Here is a 26,909-nt window from a genome sequence, read left to right on the forward strand (position 1 = left end):
GGTTGTCTTGCTAAGGCTAAGAGGAAGCACAGAGGTATGTACAGGGTGTCCGCTTCAGTTTCAGGTGTCAGCTCTCTGCACGCCTCCTATTGGATCTACCGGGGCTTAATCGGAGCCGTATGTTCAGGCTGAACCGGTTTGTGCCAGAGGGGGGCTCTTTGCTCTCCTGAATCTTTTGCTCCTCTTTCAAGCCCAGTCCGCAATAAGACACCCGACGGGGCTTCGCTGGCGATGACAGGGGAGAAGATCCGCTCTCTCCACAAGGACCAGAAGCCCAGCAAGGATGAGGATCTGCTGGAGCCCGACGAAGAAGCTACGGCCGGCGGGACCTTCACCCGGACGGGCAAATTGAAAAGCAGTAAGATGTTTAGTAATCACAAAGTGATCCGGTCCCCGTCCAACCCAGCTCTGCTTCAGAACCACCACCACCAGCAAATCAGCCCCATCACTCCCGGGGAGAGCAAGTCGGACGTGTACTTTCCGGTGCACGAGTGCGTCTTAAAGGGGGACATCCGCAGGCTCTCCTCCCTCATCAGAAGCCACAGCATCGGACAGAAGGACAGCCACGGTCAGTACACGGACACACACGCTCCATTCTCATCTCGGGGCAGCAAATATTGCTAGTTATGCTTTTAGCATCATTTCTAATAGTCAGGCTGCCGTGCCATGTGCAAGTTATGTTGAGAGCCAGAAAAGGTGTATATAGTGGCCATGGGACAGACGGGTACATAAGGGATGATTGCTTCACTTACACAAGGGGGAATGTATATGTATGGGGGGGGGGTCAGTACTGCAGGGGAACCTGGGGAAGTGATAACATTGCTGCTGCCCTCATGTCTATGCACTATCCCACCCCAAGGTTAAACTTAATGGACGTGTCTTTTTTTCAGCCTAACTTACTATGTGTCACCTGCAAAGATAAGCATAAACCGATAATTATGAATGAAACCATAGTGTTACCAGCACTTGATAAAGTTCATTGGTGTGCCTGGGTGCAAAATCATCATAACTTATCCATACCTCCAGAGAAAGATCCGCACTCGCAGGACTTAAAACGTCACTTTATTGTAGAGCAAAAGGATTGACGTTTCAACCCGCACTGGGTCTTTCTCAAAGTGCCAAATATACAATGAAAGTGCCTTATATCTACAATATATAACCCTTATTTACCTTTTAGTTTTCATTAGGGATGCACCAAATCCATTATTTTATTATTCGGCTGAATCCTTTGACCAAATACGGAATCAAATTTGAATCCGTAAATAAGGAGAAAGCGAACTGCGCGCTAAACTGGCTAAAAAATGTGACTTCCTTATTTGTATGACGAAAAGTCGTGTGAATTTTTGGATTCAGTTTGACCAGGCATTTGGATTAGATCGAATCCAAATCCAGCTAAAAGAGGCCGAATACAGTCATACAGTCTTTTTGTAGGGAACTTGAAAAGGAAATAATGGTGCCTCGTTTATTTGTCTTTGCACCTATTTTGTTAACAGAGGGTTAAAATATGAGGGAAATGTACCATCCAAATTCTGCCTCGTAGACAAATCTGTTTTTTTGTTTTCTCTTGGTGAAAAGCTAAGGTAACATTGGTCTTCCTGTTAAAAACTACACCTCATCAGCATATTTTATTTCAGCATTTTGTTACATAGGTTTATCTAAGCAGTGTCTGTGTAAAATCTATTTCTGTTTCTAGTTAAGTTCATCCTATTATACTTGTGTTTATGAAAGTGCTCTTTTGATAACTGTCTGTATCCATATTGTATACTGTTTGAGGTCTTCAATGTGAAACCATACCAAAAAGCCAGAATAAATGCAGCTCAGACGGTCTTCAAGAAGACATTGTGACCTGGTAGCTGATGTGATGTGGCAGGTGATAAAGCAATATATGTGTGTGTGTGTGTTCAGTGTGACTGAATTTGAAGTAGGGTGCTCAGTCAGGTGGTTTCTTACTGAAGTATGTTTAGCACAAACTTGTCTGTAGCTAATGTGTATATGAAGGTGTTGCATACATTGAAATGATGGTCACACATTATTCATTAGTAATTGTGTATATAAAGCCTTGGCTGTGTATATGCACAATGACAACATTGATGTAATAGCCAAGAACCATACCTCTTACACTGCACAAAGTATTTTTTATACAGCAATAAAATATATTTAATTTGTAGACAATTTTAATTCTAAGAAATGTATTTATTTTGTAGGCAATTGTAATTTAATAGATGATGAATAACATTTATTCCTTTATTTGGACTACAGACTTGGCTTGGATTTACCATGGTTCCTATTAAAAAATAGTTCTTGGGAATATTAAATAATACAAATATTCCATTAATTGTACCAGGAAATCCAGACTTTGTTTTACTTTATTAGCAGGGGGTTACAATCTTGAAATGGTAAAGAAGCAGGAACAGGCAGACTAGTTGCTTAGTGTTTTTATTAGCACAATTTATTTCGAGCACAAGACTCTTCATCAAGAGCCTTGTGCTCGAAACATGTCGTGCTAATAAAAACTCTAAGCAACTAGTCTGCCTGTTCCAGCTTCTTTGCCATTTCAAGATTGTAGCCTTTGCTTCATGAATGGGGTGCATTTAAGAAGTGCAGGACATTAGTTCCTCCAATGTTGGAATCCTTTTATTCTTTAAATGGTTGTTCACCTTCCAATAATATTTTCAGTTCGGACTGTTTTTCTAATATTTAAGTTTTACGTTTCATTTTTCACCTTCTTTCTAAAGGAGCTCTGGGTGGGGGGGTCGCTGACTCTGTAAACTGTTCTAAAATGATACATTTTGTTGATACATGTTTTATCTTTGTCTGTGCTGAGCAGGATCCCTGAATTTTATTAAAGGCAGCTGCTATAATTGATACAATAATATTTCCCAGCTACTGCTGTGAAATGTATCGACTAATGTAGCAAATTGTTAAAACTCTGAATCTGCACCTGAATTACTGAGCTGCCAAATTGAAATACCAGACAGCTTAAAATTGGCATTTGTTAAAATAGAATTAAAAAAAACGAGAAAAGCAGTTTTATTTTATATTTTTGTGCTGGAAGCAAAAAAAATTAAATCTCATCTCAACCTTTGATAAATTGTTCCTAAAGCACACAGTTAGTGGCCATACACATGCAGACCTTTCATACATGAGGGCCAACTAGCATGTCTGCTTGTTCAGTGTGCCAAAGTATATAGAAAGGGAGTTGTATCTCATCTTATTTTCACAACCACCGCACACATGCTAAAAAGTGGCAACAGCACATGGTATTTTCCATTTGGAAAGACAGGATTGGATAATGATTTGTAAGCCCCCTGCTTACCACGCAAATATTGCTAATATTGACTAAACTAAGAATGTACGGCCATGTTTAAACCATCTGCACATGTCACTGTAGCCTTGATGTAATGAAGGCATATACAATAAAAATGGCTAGTGAGTCATTTCACATGTGTTCGTGTATGAGAACTGTATACTGGCATGCACTCAGCATTTCAAGTGTGTGTCAAAAGGGATATTGTGGGAACATAGCACACCATAAATATACTGATTTCGACTTGGCTGTTGCAGCAAAAATAAAAATCGATAAATTAAAAATATTTTGTTTAATCTGTCACACTGATTAAAGGCCTCACAAGAATACATCAATGCCACACTGTAGCAGAAGAGCGTTAGAATAAAGCTGGCCATAGACGCACAGATCCTATCATACGAATCAAGGATTTGTAAGATTTTCATCCGGCTTTCGTCCGGCAGAGATCGGTCGTTTGTTCGATCGGACAGGTTTGATTTTGACCCGACCAATCCCGCCGGACCCATTGCGCATCGTAATTGGATCTTTCGGCCATACGGCCGAACGTTCAGATTACCCCCGATATAGCAAAGCTCGTTAATGGCATATCGGGGAAAGATCCGCTTGTTTGGCGATGTCGCCAAACGAGCGGATCTTTGCGTCTATGACCACCTTAAGCCTTCATATGAAAGCCTTTTGGAGATCTGAATCCTGTTATTATTTTTCAAATCTGCAACTTCAAATCTTTAAAAATACTGCAACAGTATTTTTAATTTCCTATTTTATAAAAAGAATTGCATATAATTTTATATTAGCATTAGAAGAGTTATTATAGAGTATTTTATATATGTGTGTGTGTGCTTTGTAAGTGTAAAAAAAAAACATTTCTAAAAGCTATTTTTAATGTCCACATATAGTGTTTAAAAGAGAAAAGTGATTTCTACCTTGATAAAGTTAGTAAGTATATAGTAGAATCAACTTTCTGTAGCCTCATCAGGGCAATTTTTGTTATCAAATTGGTTTTATTTAAAGGAGAACAAAAGGAACAATAGAGATTATCCCTAAACACAGTCCTCACATCACTCATTTACCTCTGAATTGGGCACCCGATTAGTTCCTCACTAAGAATAGTTAGTCAATGCCATTTTTATTGTGACGCTTCTTCCCCCTGAGCTTTACTGTTGTGCTTGCACAGTGCTTTTTTTCTGTGTTTCTTCATCCTAGACGTGTCACAGAAAACTGGTACTTTTAAAAGGGCATCGGGTATTTGAAACACGTCACCCACGTATGGGCTGGTCCCGGGCAAAGGGAGCCATAGATTAGTGGAACAGTGGTAAGATCCACCAAGGCTGCGATTAGGTGTAAATTGGGGAAAGATTACTCACTATCACCAATCCAGAAAGCTGCACAGTAAAGTTAAACAGGAGCCATTCACAGTAAGGATGATTTTTATCTTTTAATTCCTTTAACCCTTTGGAAGGCCAGTCTTTCCAGAATGCTGTGTTGCCAATAAATAACTGACCCAGGGTAGGTGGTTGTGTGTCTGAAAGGGGCATAATTTGTTAGCAGTGATGTAGTCAGAAAGCTGTGATCCACACCTGACCCTAACCCATCCTTAAAGAACCTGTGCCAAGCCCAAATCAGGCCACTCCTTTTATGACCTGAACACCCACGTGACATTCGTGAAGAAAACACCCCTTGTACACCTATCAACACTTAATTGAAGAGCAGTTGCAGGTAGACCTAGGATCTAATACCTGTGCTTGAGTGTTTTGGTGCTGAAGTCTGCCTGCTTTGTGTGCATTCAGCAGTACCTACACAGGTGGGTTTCTTCTGCTTAAAGGTTTACAATTAAACAAAGATCTAGAAATAAACAGGAATGATTCAGGTTAAGAGTTATGGCAGACTAGGCTAGGGGGGGAGATTAGTCACCCAGTGACATCACTTCTTCTTCAGGCGATTAATCTCCCCTAAATGCCTTCCCGCCAGCTAGAATGTAAATCGCTGGCGGGGTGGCACTCGGATTGCTTCAGCTTTCCGAAGTTGCCCGAAGTTTCCTTATGAGGCAACTTCGGGTGACTTTGGAAAACAAAGCGTTCCGAGTGCCATCCCACCGGCGGTTTACATTCTAGACAGCGGGAAGGCATTTAGTGAAGATTAGTTGCCTAAAGAAGAGGCCATGCGACTAATCTCCCCCAGTAGCATTGTGTGCCACCACTCTAAAGGGGTGGTTCATCTTTAAGTTAACTTTTAGTATGTTATAGAATGACACCTTTTCAATTGGTCTTCAGTTTTTCTTTTTATAGTTTTTGAATTATTTGCCTCCTTCCAGCTTTTAAAAGGGGATCACTGACATGCTCTGTAAAGCAACCCATTTATTGTTATTGCTACTTTTTATTAATCATCTTTCTATTCAGGCCCTCTCATAATCATTCCAGTCTATTATTCAAATTAATGCATGGTTGCTAGGGTAATTTGGACTTGATTTGCAAACTGGAGAGCTAATGCATAAAAATATAAATAACTAAAAAAACACAAATAAAAAATTTAAAAAACTATTGCAAGTTATCTCAGAATATCACTCTCTACATCAGGGGTCCCCAACCTTTTTTACCTGTGAGCCACATTCAAATGTAAAAAGAGTTGGGGAGCAACACAAGCAGGAAAAAGGTCCTTGGGGTGCCAAATAAGGGCTGTGATTGGCTATTTGGTAGCCCCTATATGTACTGGCAGCCTACAGGAGACTCTACTTGGCACTATACTTAGTTTTTATGCAATTAAAACTTGCTTCCAAGCCTGGAATTCAAAAATAAGCACCTGGTTTGAGGAGATGGAGAGCAACATCCAAGGGGTCGGAGAGCAACATGTTGCTCACGAGCTACTGGTTGGGGATCACTGCTCTACATCATACTAAAAGTTAATTTAAAGGTGAACAACCCATTTAAGCTTGTAGGCAATCTTGAGCAAAGTAACAAGATAGTTCAGTTTCTTTGGTATGTGGAGGGTAATCTGAGGAGGGAAGTCAGACAGGAATAGGAAAAGGAAAAAAATAAAAAGGCAGGTGGTGATGAATGGTGAAATGAGAGAAGAAAGAGACAAGCTTAAAAAGAAAGGAATAACACAAGATGAGATACAAGAAGTCTTTATTATTACCCATTAGAATAATAAAACCAAATCATTTCTGCAAGTGGTCAGCATATTCTGGTGTGATAGAGGACAGTTCCTTAAGCCAACAAATATCATTTGTTTAGCATTTGTTTTCCTGCTCTGTGGTATTAAGACGTTAGCTGTTATTAACAGCAGTAGTTTAATAGGGATTTTAAAAGCAGTAATTCATTAGAAATTGTAGTACGAAGGAGAGGTCTTCTGGGATTTCATATTGAAGAATGCATTTTATGATTTTCTTGGCCTCATTCCAATAAGGCTTGATCAGTGGACAATCCCAGAAAATGTACCTGGCTCCTCTCTCTGGAACCTCCAGCAATGATCTCTAGGGGTTTTAAATATATTGTCCTAAATTTGGTAGGAGTGTATTACCATCTGGAAACAATTCTGTAATTCATTTTATATGCAGCGGCATCTGGAGCTTTTAAAGAGTTTCATTAAAAAGTTGCAAACACAGTCTCTAGGTCTTTGGACCAGGCCATTCGATTCAAAGTTTTATTGTCCTATGTACAGAGTACAGCATACAGAGTACAATGAAATTCTTACGCGAATGCCTTCTTCGCAGACTAGACAATTAACGCAATAATAATAATAATAATAAAATAGTTACAATAAAGTTCTGTTTGCTCTAGCTATATAAAATAGTTACTAAAAGGTCTGTCTTCTTCGAAATACAGTAAAGTTACAATATCTACTCTAGCCAACATGTACAATGACCATAACCTTAAAGCACAAGTGTAAAATGTAGTGTTGAACAGTCTTTAGCATTTTCAATGTATATTATCAATATTGCACATACGTGTGTTGAAACCACTGCTTAGCAGAAATTGCAAATTATATTGTACATTGTATAAACATTTATTATTGCACATTGTAAACAGTCTCTATATGTCACTTGTTACATTGGGTGGTGTGCCAATGATCTTCGAGTCATTTCCACCACTCTTTGCAGGGCTTTCTTTTCTTGTGAGGAGTAGATGCCATACCAGGACGTTAAATAGCCTGTGAGGATGGACTCCACTGCGCACCTGTAAACTGGTGAGGGCTATGGTGGACATTCAGGATTTTCTCAGATGCTGGAGAAATTGATGGTGTTAGTGATCCTTGTTGATGACAGCTGCTTTGTGCTCTGTCCTCTTGAGGTTAGCACTGAGGGTGACCCAGAGGAACCAGAAGCTGCTGCTAACCCTCTCGACAGTGTCCCCTACGATGTAGAGGGGATAATGAGCTGTGTCATGTTTCCTAAAATGCATGACCAGCTCTTTAGTTTTACTGACATTGAAAGAGAGGTTATTCTCCTGATACCACTTTGCCAGGAGTCTCGTCTGCTCCCTGTAGGCCGTCTCATCATCATTGTTGGTGATTAGGCCCACAATGGTGGTGCCGTCGGCAAATCGATTGATGATATTATGTGTCTGGACACACAGTCATATGTGAACATGGAGCACCACAGCGGGCTCAAGACTCTTCCCTGTGGAGTGCCAGTGTTGAGGATAAAGGTGGAGGAAGTGACTTTGCCAATCCGTGCATGTTGTGGTCAGTTTGTGAGAAAGTCCTTGATCTAATTACACAGATTAGCACTGAGTCCCAGTCCGAGCCGTTTCTGGATCAGCTTTGTGGGAATGACTGTGAGCTAAGGTGGTGTGAATTGTGTGTGAAATAGCATCCTCAGTGGATCTATTATGTTAATATGCATACTTCAGGGTGTCTAAACTGTCTGGAATAAAGTCCTTGGCACCAGCCTCTCAAAGCACGTCATTGCGATGGGGTTTATATTTGGAAGGAATAATCCGTAATTACCCTGAGGAATCTATAGATCTGGGAGATCGAATGTCTAGGAGGAAGCTCCGTGACTACTGCGTGATGCATTATTTTACCGTAGTTCTGTTGTTGCTTAAATGTTGGTCTTAAGCTCATCACTCAATTTAGAGTTTTGTTAAATTAGATGAAAAATGGCAATATATGTAACCTGTACTTCGTTAAAGATAACTGCCTGTTAATAGTGGTTAGGAGTTCAAAAATCACAGCAAAGTTTTATATATTTAAATAGCTTTTTACAATGCAAACTTCATGTTTGATTTATTTCTTGCACAGAAAAAGGGCACGTTTATTTTCTCTTAAATAAATATTTCAGGTTGGAAAATTAAGTGCTGCTTAATGTTTTATAAGTAAAGTAATAACTTGCTAGTTTGCTGCCCTAGTTCTGTCATCTTCAATATGCTGTCAACCCTTTCCGGGAAACACATTGAGATTTTGTGGTTATTAAGAGCAGGTCACAATGCTTTGAGTGGAAGCTTTATTAATTAGGACAGGTGTTCTGGGCTCTTACATTGATGTCTGTTTTACTTTTTGCTGCTATTGGTAGCACTTTTTTTAACCACTAAAAACAGTAAGGAGTTTATTTGTCATGCTGTAAAAAGTGCAGATTTAAAAAAAAAACAAAAAAAAAACAATTACCAGAAAGGGATCTGCATGACCACCTTAGAATCAAAATCCCATTTCTATACTTGGTTACTAGCAGATTGATATGAAATCAGCAGAAATATTTGCGTTTAAATACATATCAAGATATCAATTGAAGCATTTCTGATTTGTTGACCTGTGCTTTTACCCATCCTGAGATTGAGGCATTTTTTAACCCAGTATTACACAAACTTGCTTTATATAACTGACTGCTGCCTGCTCTGGCAATAGTTTGTAAACTTTTTGGTTTCTTGGGTTAAACGGCAGAGTCTACAGTAGGCTGCACATTGTTATCTTGCAACACATACTATAGCTGGTGTAGTCAATGTTCCGTTTTGTGGCCCAACCTCCAAAAAAATATTCCACCAGCATTTGGCTTGCTATATCTTAAAATGTAAAATATTATTTTCATAGGTTGTTTCATCTCAAGTACATTACTTTAACAGAATCTGCTTTTTTTGTGAATGATGTTTATCATATCTGCTTTGTAGAATCAATCTACTGATGAATGCCTGGTCTCCTCCTATTTAAAAAAAAAAATCCCTGCTAAGGGCAAGACTTAAACCTTGACTTGCTGGGAAGATATTGCATTGTTGAGATTAGTAAGGTACAGTTTTGCAAGGCGATTGATTTAGGATATAGAAAAGTAATGAGTGTATGGTTTGGGGTCCAAATAAAGCAATTCTTAACAGAAATAATGATATCTGTACTATTATTTAGGAGCCAGAAATAGAGCTGAAACATATTGGGTAAACTAAACAGTCAAGAGCTTACACTATGTAACTGAATCAGTGAAGAAAACTCTTCATATAATTAAAGGAGAACTAAAAGCTTAAAGAAGAACTAAAGTAGGCTAGAAATGTTGTACATTAGGTTTTGGGCTTCTGTACCAGCCCAAGGCAACCATCGCCTTTTGGTAATTAATACAGATAATTACTACATGGCAGCACAGAAGAGTCAAGAGTGAGTTTATTGTCATTTCATCCATATACATTTGTACAGTACACAGTGAAACGAAACAACGTTCCTCTAGGACCATGGTGCTACACACAACATAGATGTACCGGACAACAGACAAAAAGTGCAAGTGCAAAAATATGCAACTCCTGCAAGACAGGACAGCATAGTGCAGGGACAGGACAAGACAGTGCACACTCAGCAGATGTAATATGTTAAGTAAATAATGCTAAATGTCAGACATGATTGGTGTATCATTGCACCAGTTCAATTAGCATAAGAATTTAATAATCATCCCTGTGGTATCAATTTATATTTCAGTCCAACCTCCTTTTCTGTTTGATAATTTGCAATGACCCCTAAGCTTAGCTTCTCAACAGCTGCTCAGAGCCCACTGAGCATGTGAGTGTTGCAAACACTTTCCAAGATGGTGACCCCCTGTGACAAGATTAAAATCCTGGATCATTGCTGCTATTGAGAAGCTGAAACTTTAGGCTGGTGCAATAAGTCCATCATATAAAATATGGCATTTTTTAGTTTAGTTCTCCTTTAACCACCTCTTCTCCAGTGTGAACAATCCCAACTTGGCCAGTCTTTCCTCATAGCTGAGATTTTCCATACCTTTTTACCAGCTTTGTTGCCATTCTCTGGACCCTCTGAAATTCAATAATGTCCTGTTTTAGCACTGGAAACCAGAACTGCATGGCATATAATAGATGGGACCTTACCACTGCTCTGTACATCTGTAGCATCATAATTTAGCATCAGCTCATATTACAGGCAAACTTAATTTTCTGCTTGATAATCTTTGACAGCCGCTAAGTTTAGCTTCTCAACAGCTGCTCAGAGCCCACTGTCGCAGACACTTTCCAAGATGGTGACCCCCTGTGATAGCTTTGAAGTCCTGCATTATTACTGCTATTGAGATTCTGAAACTTAAGGCTGGTGCAATAAGGTTGTTGTATAAAATATGGCATTTTTAGCCATATTCATATTTAGGGTTTAGTTCTCCTTTAAAAAAAGGTGTATATCAGAAATGTTTTACATTATGGGTTGTGGTTCTGTACCAAACCAACCACACCCCTTTAGCAGGGAAGATCCGTGCCCCAAAACATACCCCTGGCAGCTTCCCGTCTTCATCCTGATTCGGACAGGGCCAGAACTAGGAGTAGGCAGAAGAGGCAAGTGCCTAGGGCACAACGGTGGTGTGAGCGCTAGTCACATACCTTTTCTGTCACCTACCCTTAGTCCTAACCCTTGTCCTCCCACCGATTGATTTTACCTGTAGTGTCAGCTTCTGTGACAAGACAAACCCTTATTTTCTGCTTGATGATTTACAAGGATCCCTAAGCTTAACAGCTTCCCAGAGCTCACTGAGCATGTCACTGACACTCCTAACACAATCCAAGATAGAGAGCTTCTGTAACAACTTTGAAGGCCTGGATCATTACTGAGCCTTTAGGCTGGTGCATTAAGCTCAGAATTTAAAATATGGTATTTCTAACCATATTCATTTCTAGCCATATTCATTTTTAGGGTTAAGTTCTTTTTTTTACTGCAGAAGTGCCTCATGCTTTTTTTTTTTCTTTAAATTTAATGAGATGTTTTTATACTTGGGTATGTTCACACTTAAGTCATTCATTATGTATAATTAAATGGTAACATTATTTAGGTGAGTCAGAATAGCATGCACTTGCCTTGGTGTTATTAATAAAGCATTGATTATATTAATGAAGCTTTTCTATTTTAGGTAATACACCGTTACACCTTGCTGTGATGTTGGGCAACAAAGGTGAGCCATTCATTCATATCATTTACCTGTACTTTCGTCTGTATCAGCCTAAAATTAGGAGTTGACGGAATCTACTCTACTCTAAAAATCTTCAAAAAGTTTTCAGTAACATTTTGTAAGGCTACTTTTGTTATTATTTTTTTACCCTAAATGAATAATTGTATTTTGTCACCAAAAAGAATTATACCATATCAATATTACATGTGAGGTATCTGCATTGATAAATATGGCAGTGTAGCTTTGGGGGTATCCTTTAATCTGAAAAAGGAGAAAAGTCTCAGGTTATATAGAATAAAGCTCTGTAGAATACATGAGGTTTAGATTCCTGTATAAGAACTAAACCAGTTGTATTCTACAGAGCGTATCGTGTTATCTGTTATTTAACCTGTGCCATAAAGCCCTGTTTCAACTTGAATGGCTACACAGCAGTTTATATAAACTTTAGCAATCTTCCTAAAACAAACACACCAGTGCAGGACAACAGTACATTATATCTTAAGTCATTTAAAACCTTTTAACATTTTTGTTTTGTTACTGTTCCTTTTTTCCAGTGATAAATTCCCTAGGGCAATTATTGATAATTTTTAGAATAGTCTTTTTAGGGTCTGGCCACACGGGCAGATTTGGGGAGATTAGTCGCCAGTGACAAATCTCCTCTTCTTCGTGGTGACTAATGTCCCCCTGTAATTGCCTCACGAGGAAACTCGGGTGACTTTGGAAAACGAAGCAATCCGTGTGCCTGCCCCCAGGCGATTTTCATTTAGAAATCTGCCCGTGTGGCCAGACCCTTAGAAATAGCCAACCCGTGGCCTTCAGTTGCTAAAATTGAATTCATCGAGATGACTATGTAAATAAATGTGTTCCTTCAGCTAAGGTACCCTGGCAACAGGGGAAAGACACTCAAAAAAGAAAAAAATGTTGTGTACATGCACAGATATATTGTCATTATTTTATTGTATTTTCTAGAATGTGCCCACCTTCTTCTGGCTCACAATGCTCCAGTAAAAGTAAAAAATGCTCAGGGTTGGAGCCCTCTGGCAGAGGCCATCAGCTACGGAGACAGACAGATGAGTAAGCATTTTATAATAAGTCTGAATTCAACACACGCATCCGTCCCTTAGGGTAAGGACACACGAGGAGATTCAGGGAGATTTTGTCGCCTGGCTACTAATCGCCTGGTCTTTTGAGCAACTATCTCCCTGAACTGCCTCAGCGTTTTTCCCCATAGGCTACAATGAAAAGTTGCCTGCGTTAATGCACACACGGCGATGCGTTTTCAATAGTTGCCCAAAGTTGCCTCAGTGAGGCAATTTCAGGCAACTATTGAAAACGCATCGCCGTGTGTGCATTAACGCAGGCAACTTTTCATTGTTGCCTATGGGGAAAAACGCTGAGGCAGTTCAGGGAGATAGTTGCTCAAAAGACCAGGCGATTAGTAGCCAGGCTACAAAATCTCCCTGAATCTCCTCGTGTGTCCTTACCCTTAGTATTTATAAGAAAAGATGACAAACTTGCTTCTGACTTTTCCCATGCTGACATAGTGTATCTGTATTGGCAGCACAAATCTGTGATGGGTGTATACACAAATGTGCCTATTATTTGTCATTTTTGGAACTTAACCATTCATGTATAAGTAAAGTTATACATACATTATAAATAAGTATAAATTTACAGAGATTAAGTGCTATGTTCTAAAAGACACAGTAGGAAGGAGGGCCCTGCCTTATCATTTTTTGGAATTCTAATTCGATTATGAATAATGTATTGCCCTTGAAAAGACTTTCTCACCATGTGGCATTTTATTACCTTGTCTGGCCAAGAGTAGGAGACAGTCCTGTTGCTGAAGCCAAGTGAGGGATGGCTAATAGCTTCAGAGGAATTTAGGTTAGGGGGTTATCTATAAAGGAACGAGTTGTGTTTTCCACGGAAATTCAAGTTTTCCAGTTTATTTTTTTTGTATAAAATTCGGGTTAGAAAAAAACCTCGAATTTTTCCAAGACTACTTATACCCCGAAGATGTTAATAGCCTTCAAGATGCTCGATTTTATTACTTGGAGGGTTTTGACCGAAACCTCGTGAGGCAATTATGGGCGACTTCAGAAAATGAAACGCTTGGAGTGCCTGCCCCCAGGCGATTTTCATTTAAGGCAGAAGGCAGGGGAAGGCAGATCGGGGAGATTAGTCGCCTCGAAGAAGAGGAGATTTGTCGCCTGGCAACTAATATCCTTGAATCTGCCCGTGTGGCCAGACCCTTAAGTATCTCTATCCATCAGATTCTGTCTTATCATAACCAAGTTTTGCCAAATTTTAGATGCCCTAAAAAATGTTTTTCAAAAATGTGTTGAAAGGGCTGCAAAAGATTTGTATTTTTCTGCAGATCTGTACTTATTACTAAGGAGAAGCTATGCTGTTGTGATTTTTTTTTATAGCAAACTATATATATATTATCTCCATTTGTCCAGTTGATTACTCCCTCTCCACAACAACATTGGTTAACCTGAGCATATTTCAGCATCTGTTAACAGGCTAGGCCTCTATATTATGTCCATAATTCATATCAAACTAAAACGAATAGCCACATAGATTAAACTGCATTGTATGAGGGAGTGCCCCATTTATTGGCATGCAAATTTTTGCAATAGGGTAAATTATATAAACCCCACACAATCCAGCTAAGTGTACTGTATCCCTCTCTCATTGGTTACGTTGCAAATTCCCATGCTGCTCTTGGGAGGATTGCTGGGTCACAAATGCAGTCCCATGCTAATCTCTTGGTCTGCTCCTGTTGAAACCTAATTATCAATGGTTTTGTTTTGCAACATTTATCACTTGGGTGTAACACTGTACAACGTACTTTACATTTTGAATTTGACATTGTCCGTATATTAGTTACAGCATTACTACGAAAGCTTAAGCAGCAGTCCAGGGAAAGTGTTGAAGAAAAGAGACCTCGTCTTTTAAAGGCCCTAAAGGAGGTAATCTCGTGATTCTGCATTCTGCTAAAGTATACAAGCTTTTGGTGTTTTTTTGGTTAAATTTCATTGCCGTTGATAATTTTGTATCCCTGTTTCACATGAAAAAGCTGTGACAAGTACTACGTAGTAGTACAAATGACTAAGCCCAGACTCTTGCTGTTATTCTCCTTACTATAAAATGCATTCGTTCATTGTCTTTGTGATTTATCTTTGAACTTGTCCAAAGTAGTTTGTAGAAGTGATGTTCAGCTTTGCAATGCATTCCAATAATAAAAAAAAAACTACACTGAGATCAATTATTATATCTATAAATACTTTTTTTTTTTTTTACTTTGCAGTTAGGAGACTTTTATTTAGAACTCCACTGGGATTTTCAAAGTTGGGGTAAGCTTTCTTTTTAATATGATAACCCATTCCTGTGTTGCATAAATAATTATTTTATAAAGTATACCCTTATGTGCAGTGCTGTACAATAGGAATAGGGCATATGCACTAGCACTGACAGATATAAGAGCCATATTCCTTTTAAAGTAGGGACAATGGAAATATGCGGCCCGGTTTGTTCCCTGTGGTTAGCCTGGAATGTGAGATCTATGACATAATAAATGAGGTTTAGTTCATTGTGGCGGCTGAGGTTTATGGTTTGTTGTTGTTTGGAGAGCATAGATTGAAAGGTAGCTTCAATAATCAAGTGTAGGCTAAAGTGCCACTAAAACTAAAACCCTTTTTATTTTATTTAAACCACACATGAAATTCTGTGCCATTTCAAGAAAGCGTGGTGGGGTTTTTTTTTGGTTTTTTTTTTAAACTTGTTCTATTTGGTACTACTTTTATGGGCAGGACATTAAAAGGTATGATCTAGTGCTCTTTTAGCCCTTTTCCTGCCAGCAGTCTGGTAGTTAAGTTGTGTTTTGTGATGGATGGGTTTCTTAAAGGGTTGAGAACCTTTACTGTGTTACAGAATAGCTAATTTCAATCAAGTTTTCCCTTGGCCCTCGTTGTTTTTCTTTTTTTGCAGTTTTTGAATTATTTTCCTTCTTCTTCTGACTCTTTCCATCTTTCAAATGAGGGTCACTGACCCCATCTAAAAACAAATGTTCTGTAAGGCTACAAATGTATTGTTTTTGATACTTTTTATTACTCATTTAGGCCCTCTCCTACTCATAATCCAGTCTCTTAATCAAATCAGTGCATGGTTGCTAGGGTAATTTGATCCCTAGCAACTAGATCCCTAGCAACTAGATTGCCGAAACTGGAGAGCTGGTGAATAAAAAACTAAATAACCCAAAAACCACATAATAAACAGTGAAAACCGATAGCAAAGTATCTAAGAATATCACTGTCTAGATCATGCTAAAAATTAATTTAAAGGTAAACAACCCCTTTAATCTCAACATAAGTACAGTAGAACCCCCATTTTACATTTTTCAGGGGACCAGGAAAAAAATGGTATAAAATCCAGGAAAATGTAAAATCAGGGAACTGTATAATGCATAATATATAGGTGGGACCACAAAACAAAAATGTAAAATGAGGGAAAACTTAAAATCAGGGGATGTAAAATGGGGGTTCTACTGTATTACTTTACTGACAGTATGTCTTTCCCTGTGCAGATGACCCAGTAGCTACAATGTTGCAAGTAAAGTGGTTACACATTACACTACACTAACAGTAGGGCTTCTTTTTTTAAAGAAAAACTATTCTTACATGAACACGATAAAAACAACTGCTATTAAAGTGTTAATGTGTTACTTGTACCTATGGGATGCTTCAGGGCAAGGAGTTGCATTTGTTTAAACATGGAGTAACTATTTGGCAGTAAGTGTATTTGTAATGAAAGGAAAAGGCATTATTTATATAGGGCTTTTCTCCTGTGGGACTGAAAACACTTTAATCATAGGCACTCTAAAGAAATATGCAAGGACACTCAGTGACTGGGACTTGTTCAAGGGCACAGTTTGTCACAGGCATTCGTAGTTCATTCCTATTGGTTCTGTTTTTCTTAAAGCTGGTATTTGGGTTCCTGTATGAATAGGGAGGTAAGCTTTATAGTACAGAATCTAACCTTTACCATAAATCTGTTTTTCTGAGGTCACTGGCCCCAGCAACAGCATTTAATATTTAATATGAGATATCGCAGTAAAAAGGCAAATATTTAAAAATATGACAACAGGCTATTTTCTTACTTGGATGACTTTTTTTCTACAGGTTACTACATCTAATTTGTAACTTGCCTTTTATTTTTAGTTAGATGCACAATTTAGTAAAAGCATTAATATTATGTACCCATGTTACCCATTAACAGTGTGCTTTGTTTCACTGTGCAGTGCCTTTACTCTCCCGAATCCTGCCTTCTGATGCATGCAAGATCTATAAACAAGGTATAAATATCAGGTGTGTGTCCATTTTTCTTATTTATATTCCATGTAGAATTTGCTTGTTGTTGTAACAGACGATAACTTGGAATGCTAAATACCTCGGCCTTAATTTAGCAGAGAGTCTCTTTTGTGGATGTGGCTTTGCCTGTAAAATGACATGTCATTGAATTATTATATCATATATTAACATATATAAAAAGTAGTAGCTTGGGCTGGACCGAGGTGCAACATGGGGTGCCTGGGACCACAGAAAAATGTAAAATTTGGCAAACCCCAGGTAGTTTTGAACTTTCTTGTTCTTTAATTACCTCTTGGCAATCTACTGTAACACCACTGCCAAAAGCATGCCATTTACAGTCATTACACAGAGTGTATAGGAAAATAACTTAGCCCCCTGTTTTTTCTGATGCAACCAATACTTTTGGGAAGCTGTGACTGCAGTTGAACCATCATATCCTCCTGTGACCTCTAGAGGGCTGACTAAGGATTTTTCATTCATGCTATTGATTGCAAGGAAAGTGGTTACTATGCATATTAGTTAAATAATCCACATCCCCCAACCTCCAAGAGTGTATTTAGCATCTCGGTTTATGTGAGCAGACTAAAGGTGGCCATAGATGCTCAGATAATATCGTAAAAAACAAATTTTCGTACAATATTCGTGTGTGTATGGTGGGAGATGAGATGGCTGATAGCAGAAGACTTGGATATCGGTCTGCTCATCAATTGGGCCAGCCGTAAAATTATAATCAGACGCCTTTGAAGGCACCCGAACATCAGCCATCGTTAGTGCTGAATTGTCAGATACAGGTAGAATTCTATTGTTTCTACCTATAGTTCTGATGATTCAGCTCTTCACGTGTGTATTGAAACAAACAATTTTTCCTGGAAAGATTGTAATTGTAACGTCTATGACCACCTTTAAGGAGGGCCACAGGAAAGAATGTTCCCTTTTAACATCCTTTTTATTAAATGTTTTATTTATTTTAAAAAGGTGCCCCTGCATAATGTGCAAAAAAAAAAAATATATATAATAATAATAATAATAATAATGGCATACTCCCCATAGGGTTGATGTTTCACCTAACCTAATGGCCTATTATATTTGTAGGCTTGACACTACTCTTATAGACTTCACAGACATGAAGTGCCAACGAGGGGATCTAAGCTTCATTTTTAATGGAGATGCTGCACCCTCAGAATCATTTGTAGTTTTAGACAATGAACAAAAAGTTTACCAGCGAATACACCATGAGGTATGTATGTGGTACTGAAAAATGAATGTTAAATTTGTGAAAAATTGGAGAGGTTGTTATATGTAGAATGTGGAATCTTCAGTTAGTGTCCTTGATATTTAGAAAATAAGCACAGATTTTTCTTTTGAGCAACTTCCAACAGAATGTATGATCATCAATCTATGCATGTGTGGTCCCTTAACATGATCAAGTTTGGTTGATCAACCTCTAGGCAGAACTAAAAGTGATGCTTCATGGGTTACTTAATTTAGTGTGTGTGTATTGGCTCATCCACCTGCCTGAAAATGCATGTGCTACTGGGATATTTTAATAACATTCCCATCCAATGTATATAATTAAAAAGCCATTTTTGTCCAATAAAGGCTAATCGTGTACATTGGATAGAGCTGTCATTGGATAGTGATTCTGTGAGTGTGAATAGCTGGTATGTAATGCTCACTTGTCTCTGAGCATTACATTCTGCTGCTGTGCTATATCCACGTGATCTAATCAGCCCAAACCAGTGCAATCTGGCCATCCATTGGTAACCCATCCTCCTATGGGAAAACTAGATAATCCTCCCCTCATTCCATGTGTGGTCAGCTAATTACATTTAGATGGTTGTAAGCTCTACAGGGCAGCAACCTCCTTCATACTGCATTTTTGATTATTAACTCTTACCCCCATATGTAATAAAAAGCATTGTTTGTCCAGGAGCAGTAACCCATAGCAACCAATAGGATGCTTGCCTTTAAACAGGCAGCCAGTGAATTCTACCTAACCCTAATGTATTGATTATTGTATTTAACCCGTTTGTTCTATCGAGCTGCATACATAAGTAGCACTATATAAATATATACTTACAACCAAAGAAAAAAATACAACAGAATATAATGTAGGCCAGCGATTGTCAGACTTTATGGGTTTCAGGAACTCATTAGGTTCCCGTTAGCTCATAACAAACATCAATGTTTTAGATTATCTGTATGAGCAATTCAGCTGCAGGATATCTAGTGCAGCACCCAAAATCTCACTTTAAAGGAACAGTAACACCATAAAATATAAGTGTTTTAAAGTAATGAAAATATCATGTAGTGTTGCCCTGCACTGGTAAAACTGATCTGTTTGCTTCAGAAACACTACTATAGTTGATATAAACAAGCTGCTGTTGAGCAATGGCGGAAATTAAAAAATGGCTACATGGTACAGGTTAACTAATGGATAACAGATAACACCATTAGACAGACAGAGCTTATTTGCTATCTGCTGTGTAACCTGAGCCTTTTCTCCTTTGAATGGCTGCCCCCATTGCTACACAGCAGCTTATTTATATAAACAATAGTAGTGTTTCTGAAGCAAACACCGCAGTTTTACCAGTGCAGGGCAACACTGTATTGTATTTTATTACTTTAAAACATTCCTTTAACTGACAAAGGTGTATACAGGAGAGAACATCTCCCCAATTTACCATCATAATTGGCCTTTAGCCTGAGCTCCTACATCACTTCTCCAGTGGGGCAGCCATACACCAAGGAAGATGACGAGAGAAATATAGATGGTTTATTGGCTGTTTATCACAGATCTTGTTATTGGTTCTTGGGTATAATATGCGTGTCCTGCTTTCATAAGGCTTGCACGTTTTCTTCTTATGTTGAGTCTAATGTCCAACCGTCATCCCCACATTTTGTTAAGCTACACACATCAACACACTTGGAGTTCCTGTTGGCCAAATTTCTTCCCATTAAAGGTAAATTTATAATATGTATAATGTTAGCTATCTGGAATACCCTTTATCCTTTTTTTTTTTAATCCAAGTATTTGCTTTTGTTTGTTTTTTTGTCCTGGGTTGCCGCCATTTCCGGAAAAAAATACCAGCCTTCCTATATATTTATCATTTTTCTCTATTAACAACATTGGGATCAACCATCATTTTTACTTGCCAGACCGGTAAAACACCAGCCAGGTGGCAACCCTACTGAAATGGAAGATTGTACCTGCTGATAGCAGCTGGCATAACTAGGTTGTTTTCCTGTGGCAGGCCTTCTTGAAAATTACTTTTATAATTCATTAGCCAATGAGCAGTGATCAACAGTATTCTCCCCCCCCCACTGAGCAGTATTCAGAAGTTTGGCCGAATGTGCTAGTTCAGGGTGTTTAATGCAAGAGAAGCAAACAATTGATTGGTCTGCAACACTATATGAAAAAAACTGTGTAAAGCAGCTGTTATTAGGCAAAACCACACATGTTCTTTCTTTTAAATATTCTCTATCACCTACAGGAATCCGAAATGGAAACTGAAGAGGAGGTGGACATTTTAATGAGCAGTGATATTTATTCAGCCACCTTGTCTACAAAGTCCATTACTTTTACACGTGCGCAGACAGGATGGCTTTTCAGAGAGGATAAAACGGTATTTTGTTCTTCATGTATTACGTATTCTCTGTGCAAACAACATAGCCCATATTCAGTCTCTGATGTATCATACATAATGTGTGTGTGTGTATGTGTGTATATATATATATATATATATATATATATATATATATATATATATATATATATATATATATATATATATATATACATATATACATACATACATACATACATACATACATACATACATACATACATACATACATACATACATACATACATACATACATAAATGCTGTCCCCTCATCGTTTTCCTTCCTGCGCTGTTATCACTGGAAGCCTCCTTTTTCCTGATTCTTTGATTTATTTTTTTTCCCATGTAATTACATATTCATGGCCAGAACTTGTGATTAGACTGAACAGCAGCAATTTTATTGTCTTGGTATGTGACAGGAAATGTGAAATGCAATTTTCTCCCTTGTCTACCTACGACGCTGTAGAATAATATCTGCTTTTCAAATGCTTTTCTAGGAGCGAGTAGGAAATTTCCTAGCAGATTTTTATTTAGTTAATGGGCTCATTTTGGAATCCCGGAAAAGGAGAGAACATCTCACTGAAGAGGACATTCTCAGAAATAAAGCCATCATGGAAAGTTTGAGTAAAGGAGGAAACTTGATGGAACAAAACTTTGAGGTGGGTTGTATGTTTGATATATTCCATAATATTTTGTGAGTGTTGAATTTCACATGCAAATAAAATATGCTTTAATAGTAAGTAAAACAAATTGCTATCAAACAAAGAGAGGGAATTGGGAAAATATCTTGCATCTTTTATGCTTTATTTTTGTCTGTTAAAGTAAAGTGTATTCTTGCTTCATTGTCTGCTGACTATTGGATGATGTAAATCCATAGGGTTGTTTACATATCTAGATCACTGCTCTGCCTTAACAAGGGCAGGATAATATTTGTGCAGCATTTCCTTTTGTGTTCTGCTTCAGAAAATCAGCCAATAAAATACATATTATGTAGCAAAGACACAATCTTATTACATTCAGCCTTTCCAAAATCCTCCACAAGCTGCTGGATCTGTCATTTATAATTTTGCAAGCCACAGATAAATTTCACCAGGAATATGAAGAACTGTATAGAATATTTGGAATTTTCAAGAGCAAACTTTCTGTGATTGGCTAGATGCTCCAGTACTGTTAAAAAAGACAGAGATTAGTTTGTTTAAATATTGTTTGCATTAAAATGCATTGTTCTTCCATCTCACAGCCTGTGCGGAGACAGTCACTGACCCCACCACCGCCTAACACAATCACCTGGGAAGAATATATTTCTGCTGAAAATGGAAAGTATGTACTAAAGCCATTGGTTCTTCATAGCTGCTGCAGAATAACCATCTGTTTGCTCAGTACTACACATTTTTTGATTAAAACATGTTATGTGTACAGGTATGGGATCCGTTATCCGGAAACCCATTATCCAGAAAGTTTCAAATTACGGAAAGGCCGTCTCCTATAGACTTCATTATAATAAAATAATCCAAAATTTTTAAAGTGATATATATATATATATATCAGTTCAGGAACTTGGAGGCACTCACAGGTCGGTTTTAAAGGCGTTGATGTGGGGGAATATGTGATAACCCAATAAACTTCTCGTTTATGAAGACCTGTGAGTGCCTGAACTAATGAATATTTGATGGGAGTTTTCTTTTTGATTTAATTTTGTGATAAAATACAGGGCTTAGGCAAATGTTTACTCAAAAGGGGAGCTTGAACCCAATAAAGTAAACCAGCTGGTCATTCAGAAGAAGGGTCATTAGTAAAGGGCTGACATTCTTAAGGTGCTGGTCCTTCTGTCACCTTTTTAGTCGGTGGGATTAATGAATATTACATTTATAATGAATGTGCAAAATGAAATCTGAGCTCATAGTTTTCATGCCATTGCTTCTGACAGAGCTCCTCATCTTGGCAGAGAACTTGTCTGCAAAGAAAATAAGAAAACATTTAAAGCAACTATTGCTATGAGTCAGGATTTTCCTCTGGGCATTGAATCGTAAGTTGAATCGACTGATTGAATACTAATAAAAAAAAACGCATGTTTGTAACTAGTTTTCATCATGCATGACGCTTCCCTTTTGACTTCTGATCTACCTGTGTCTAAAGGACCAGTAAGCTCAAAAATGAATAGTTTTCATATTCAATTAGATATAATGTATTGCATTTCTGGTTATTGCCATGTGGGTGGCTAGATCTGGGCAAACATTACCTTACACTGGTACATATTTCTATTTAAAGGGATACTGTCATGGGAAAACATGTTTTTTTTCAAAACGCCTCAGTTAATAGTGTTGCTCCTGCAGAATTCTGCACTGAAATCCATTTTTCAAAAGAGCAAACTGATTTTTTGCATATTTAATTTTGAAATCTGACATTGGGCTGGACATATTGTCTGTTTCACAGTTACCCCCAGTCATGTGACTTGTGCTCTGATAAACTTCAGTGACTACCATTGCACTGCAAGTTGGAGTGATATGCCCCCCCATCAGCAGAACAGTGGGAAGGTAACTAGATAACAGCTGCCTTATAGATATAAGAACAGCACTCAATAGTAAAATCTAGGTCCCATTGCAACACATTCAGTTACATTGAGTAGGAGAAACAACAGCCTGTTTCCATCCTAAAGTGCTGGCTCTTTCTGAAAGCACATGACTAGGCAAAATGACTAAAATGGCTGCCTACACACAAGCATTACAACTAAAAAAAATATACTTGTTGGATTAGAAATGAAATTTTATATGGTGGAGTGAATTATTTACAATGTAAACAGTGTAATTTAGAAATAATAAGTACACAATAGAAATCATGACAGAATCCCTTTAAGAACTCTTACTTGACCTGTTTTTCTTCTTTAGAGCTTTAATGTATTTTACATGTATATAATTTATACATAACCTGCTTTTCAGACTCTTGAATGTTTTAGAAGTCATTGCACCTTTCAAGCACTTTAATAAACTCCGAGAATTTGTGCAGATGAAGCTTCCTCCTGGGTTTCCTGTAAAGCTTGGTAAATAATTCAAAGCATTATCAGCTTACCGCGTGTAATTTGATCGTACAAAAGGATTTCCCATTTCCTAAAATCCATCTCTTTCTGCTTTCTTAGATATCCCCGTTTTTCCAACAATCACAGCCACTGTAACGTTTCAAGAGTTTCGCTATGGAGAATTTGAAGACGCAATTTTTACAATACCCGATGACTACAAGGAGGACCCGAGCCGTTTCCCCGATTTATAACTGCTTACAACCGTTCAATGCAATGATTGAAAATGAATGTTTAATTAGTGTAAAGGAAGGTTTGGCATACTGGTGTAAGGTCCTGCATTTCACTGTGGAAACGATACATCAGCCTCCCCACGGATCCAAGGACTGGTCCAGCTTGTTCTTGGATTCCTGTCCCCACAATTGCTGCAAAACGGGCATCACGGCAAATCAGAGGAACTTCTGCTGAAGATTGATGCCCTTCCCTTTGTAATGACACCCCCCCTATAGTGCATTCCTCCTTCATATAGACCACCATGCATCCACGGACCACTGGTTAGTGTCCAGCGTAGGGCTTTCTCAAGAAATCATTTTCTCAGATTCCACCTCTTATTTTAGGGTGAACTTTTAAATCTCGTAAGAATTTTTTTTTTAAATTATAAATTATACACTGTGTAACATTTTGTATAGATCCTTGCTTGTTTGCAGAAAATGTATAAAAATTAGAAATAACCTTCTGTAGATAATGAACCAAATACTGAATTTCTATATTGTTGCCAACTCAACCTATTGCAATAGCTGTTCGAGAAAACGATCCAGTTGTGCAGGGACACTATGAATTCAGAGAGCACTGCAGAAACATGTCGTGCTGCTCCTTGAACTTTTTTTTTTTTTTTATAAAGGAAATTTTTAATTTTAAGCAAATCTTTCCGGTATATGTTTCAGTGTAATGTTGCAGTTTGTTTGCTCTTTGTAAACTAAATCTCCCATACTTAATATAGAGTTCTAGCGCCGCCCCCCCCACGTCTGTTTTAAATTGTGTGGGTCTTATCCTATTGACCACAGTGGGAGGTGCATCGGCTGCTCCCGTGAGTATAAAATGGGGATATGTGTGGGCACATTTTCAGGTGAAAAGGGATGACTTATAGCATTTGCCATTGCAGACTACTTGCAGTAATCCACAGTGTTTTGATCGCCAGTCTAACGGAGATCAATACATCTAGGATGCTTTGACCCTTTTTTTCTTAATTTCTTGCCTATGTTTTTTTGTTTTGTGCCTTCACCCAGAGGAATAGATTTTTTTTACTGCATCCCATACACAAATCTGGAGGTAGTTTATTTCTAAAAAAAAAAAAAAAAATCAGAGTATTACTAAGATTCTGCATATTAATATTGGAATGTGCCCTATGTTTACTAGCAAATGCATATAAGGAGTGGCACCTAGTATGGTATGCAGAAGGAGAGCTCCCCCCCCCATTTATTGTGACTCACTACTAGTAGGGTTGCCACCTTTCCTGGAAAAAAATACCGGCCTTCCTATATATTTATCTTTTTTCCCTATTAATAACATTGGGAACAACCATCATTTTTACCAGCCAGGTGGCAACCCTAACTACTAGGGATGCACTGAATCCACTATTTTGGATTCAGCTGAACCCCCGAATCCTTCGCGAAAGATACGGCTGAATACCGAACCAAATTTGCATATGCAAATTAGGGGTGGAAAGGGGAAAACATTTTTTAATTCCTTGTTTTGTGACAAAAGTCAGGTGATTTCCCTCTCGTCACCTAATTTGCATATGCAAATTTGGTTTGGCCGGCTGGAGGATTCGGCCAAATCCGAATCCTGCTGAAAAAGGCTGAATCCCAAACCAAATCCTGGATTCGGTGCATCTCTAATCACTACACAGTGGGTGCAACTCTTTCACGTGCCTTGCGTCGAGAGGAGCAAGCAGCACCTATTCACAGCTTGTTGAGGTGCAGGGTTATTTGAGGTTTCCCTTTCTTCAGATACTTGTCATTGCAAATTAGGGCATTTTTTTTAATATCAACATATACACGCTAGAAATGCTGCAGCCCACTTAACCCGTGTTAATAGGCTAATGAATAAAAATCGATCTTAGTATGCGAGAAGCATGACCGAAGGCAATGATCGCGCCATATGTATTAAAAAAAACCAAAACTTCTTACATTGGTTGTTGATCCTTTCATACATCTGATCCAATATCTTTTCTCAACACACAAGATGCCTGATTTAATCTTTCCTCATTCTGTTCCTGTATCTCCTGAGTCTCTCGCTTGGCGGATCTTCTGTTTTCAAGACGCATAACATTTTGCAAGTGCATTGGGATTTTGTACATAAGTGATATAAACCCATAAATGGTACTTTTTAAAGAACAGACTACATTTTTCCATGATATGTTTACCAAACACACTGCTTACCAGCAATCGGTACACCTTGTATAGCTCGTGATACCAAACTGTCATATTCCTGTTCCTTGCTGGCAGGACCTGCATTCATTTTCTGTAAGTTCTAAGACCTTACAGTGCTATAAATAAAAAAGGACACATGTAATATATGTAATTTTATTAAATATATATTAATTTGTTACATAATGCACCATGGGTAAATAGAAACTGATATTCAGGATGGGGAATTCAGTCTGGTCTTCCAATACACTTTTTTTTTTCTTAAAGGGAATATGGTTCTCCCTGCATTTAAAGAGCATATCGTTTCAGATCACAATTGTTGTATAGGTATTTTTACTGGACTGTGTAGATTCGGTCATTTTGTAACTAGTAAACAACCGTTAAAGACAATGTTTTTGTTGAAACCATGCCCAGTACTAACTTAATTAAGGTCTACTTGTTTTAATCTATGCTTTGAATGTTTTATTTCCGCAGCCGTGTTCAAATTGTGTGATTAAACTTTGTTTCAGTATTTTTGTAAAGAAACTACCCTTTCTTAAATTTATTTCAAAGTGTTGTTCCATAATGTCATACTCAATCACAAACACTGCTTATAAGGGCCTTTGTTGTTAAAGGGGTTGTTCACCTTTGTGTTAACTTTTAGTATGATGTAGAGCAGGGCTGTCCAACTGGCAGCCTGCCACCCCCCCCCCCTTGTGTGGACCTCCACATGAAAGTCTGCCTGCTGTGTCTGCTTACGATGTGTAAGCTTTAGGGAGGAACTCTATGGTGCGGCTCAAGCTGACATGTCGCCATGCGTCGAAACGCAT

General features: G+C 38.2%; 1 protein-coding gene across 1 annotated transcript; it reads left to right on the forward strand.

The window, feature by feature from the left end:
* ankrd13c.L (ankyrin repeat domain 13C L homeolog) lies at positions 1-25,028 on the forward strand. The gene is given in 13 exon segments (NM_001091382.1): positions 1-568; positions 11,622-11,663; positions 12,630-12,734; positions 14,553-14,638; positions 14,977-15,022; positions 16,966-17,032; positions 18,128-18,272; positions 20,530-20,661; positions 21,159-21,320; positions 21,902-21,981; positions 22,589-22,687; positions 23,598-23,698; positions 23,795-25,028. Coding segments are annotated over 13 exon segments (1,533 nt in total). The 5' UTR covers positions 1-231; the 3' UTR covers positions 23,926-25,028.
* The last annotated feature ends 1,881 nt before the right edge of the window (positions 25,029-26,909 follow it).

Source organism: Xenopus laevis, chromosome 4L, assembly GCF_017654675.1.
Source record: "Xenopus laevis strain J_2021 chromosome 4L, Xenopus_laevis_v10.1, whole genome shotgun sequence".
NCBI lineage: Eukaryota > Metazoa > Chordata > Amphibia > Anura > Pipidae > Xenopus > Xenopus laevis.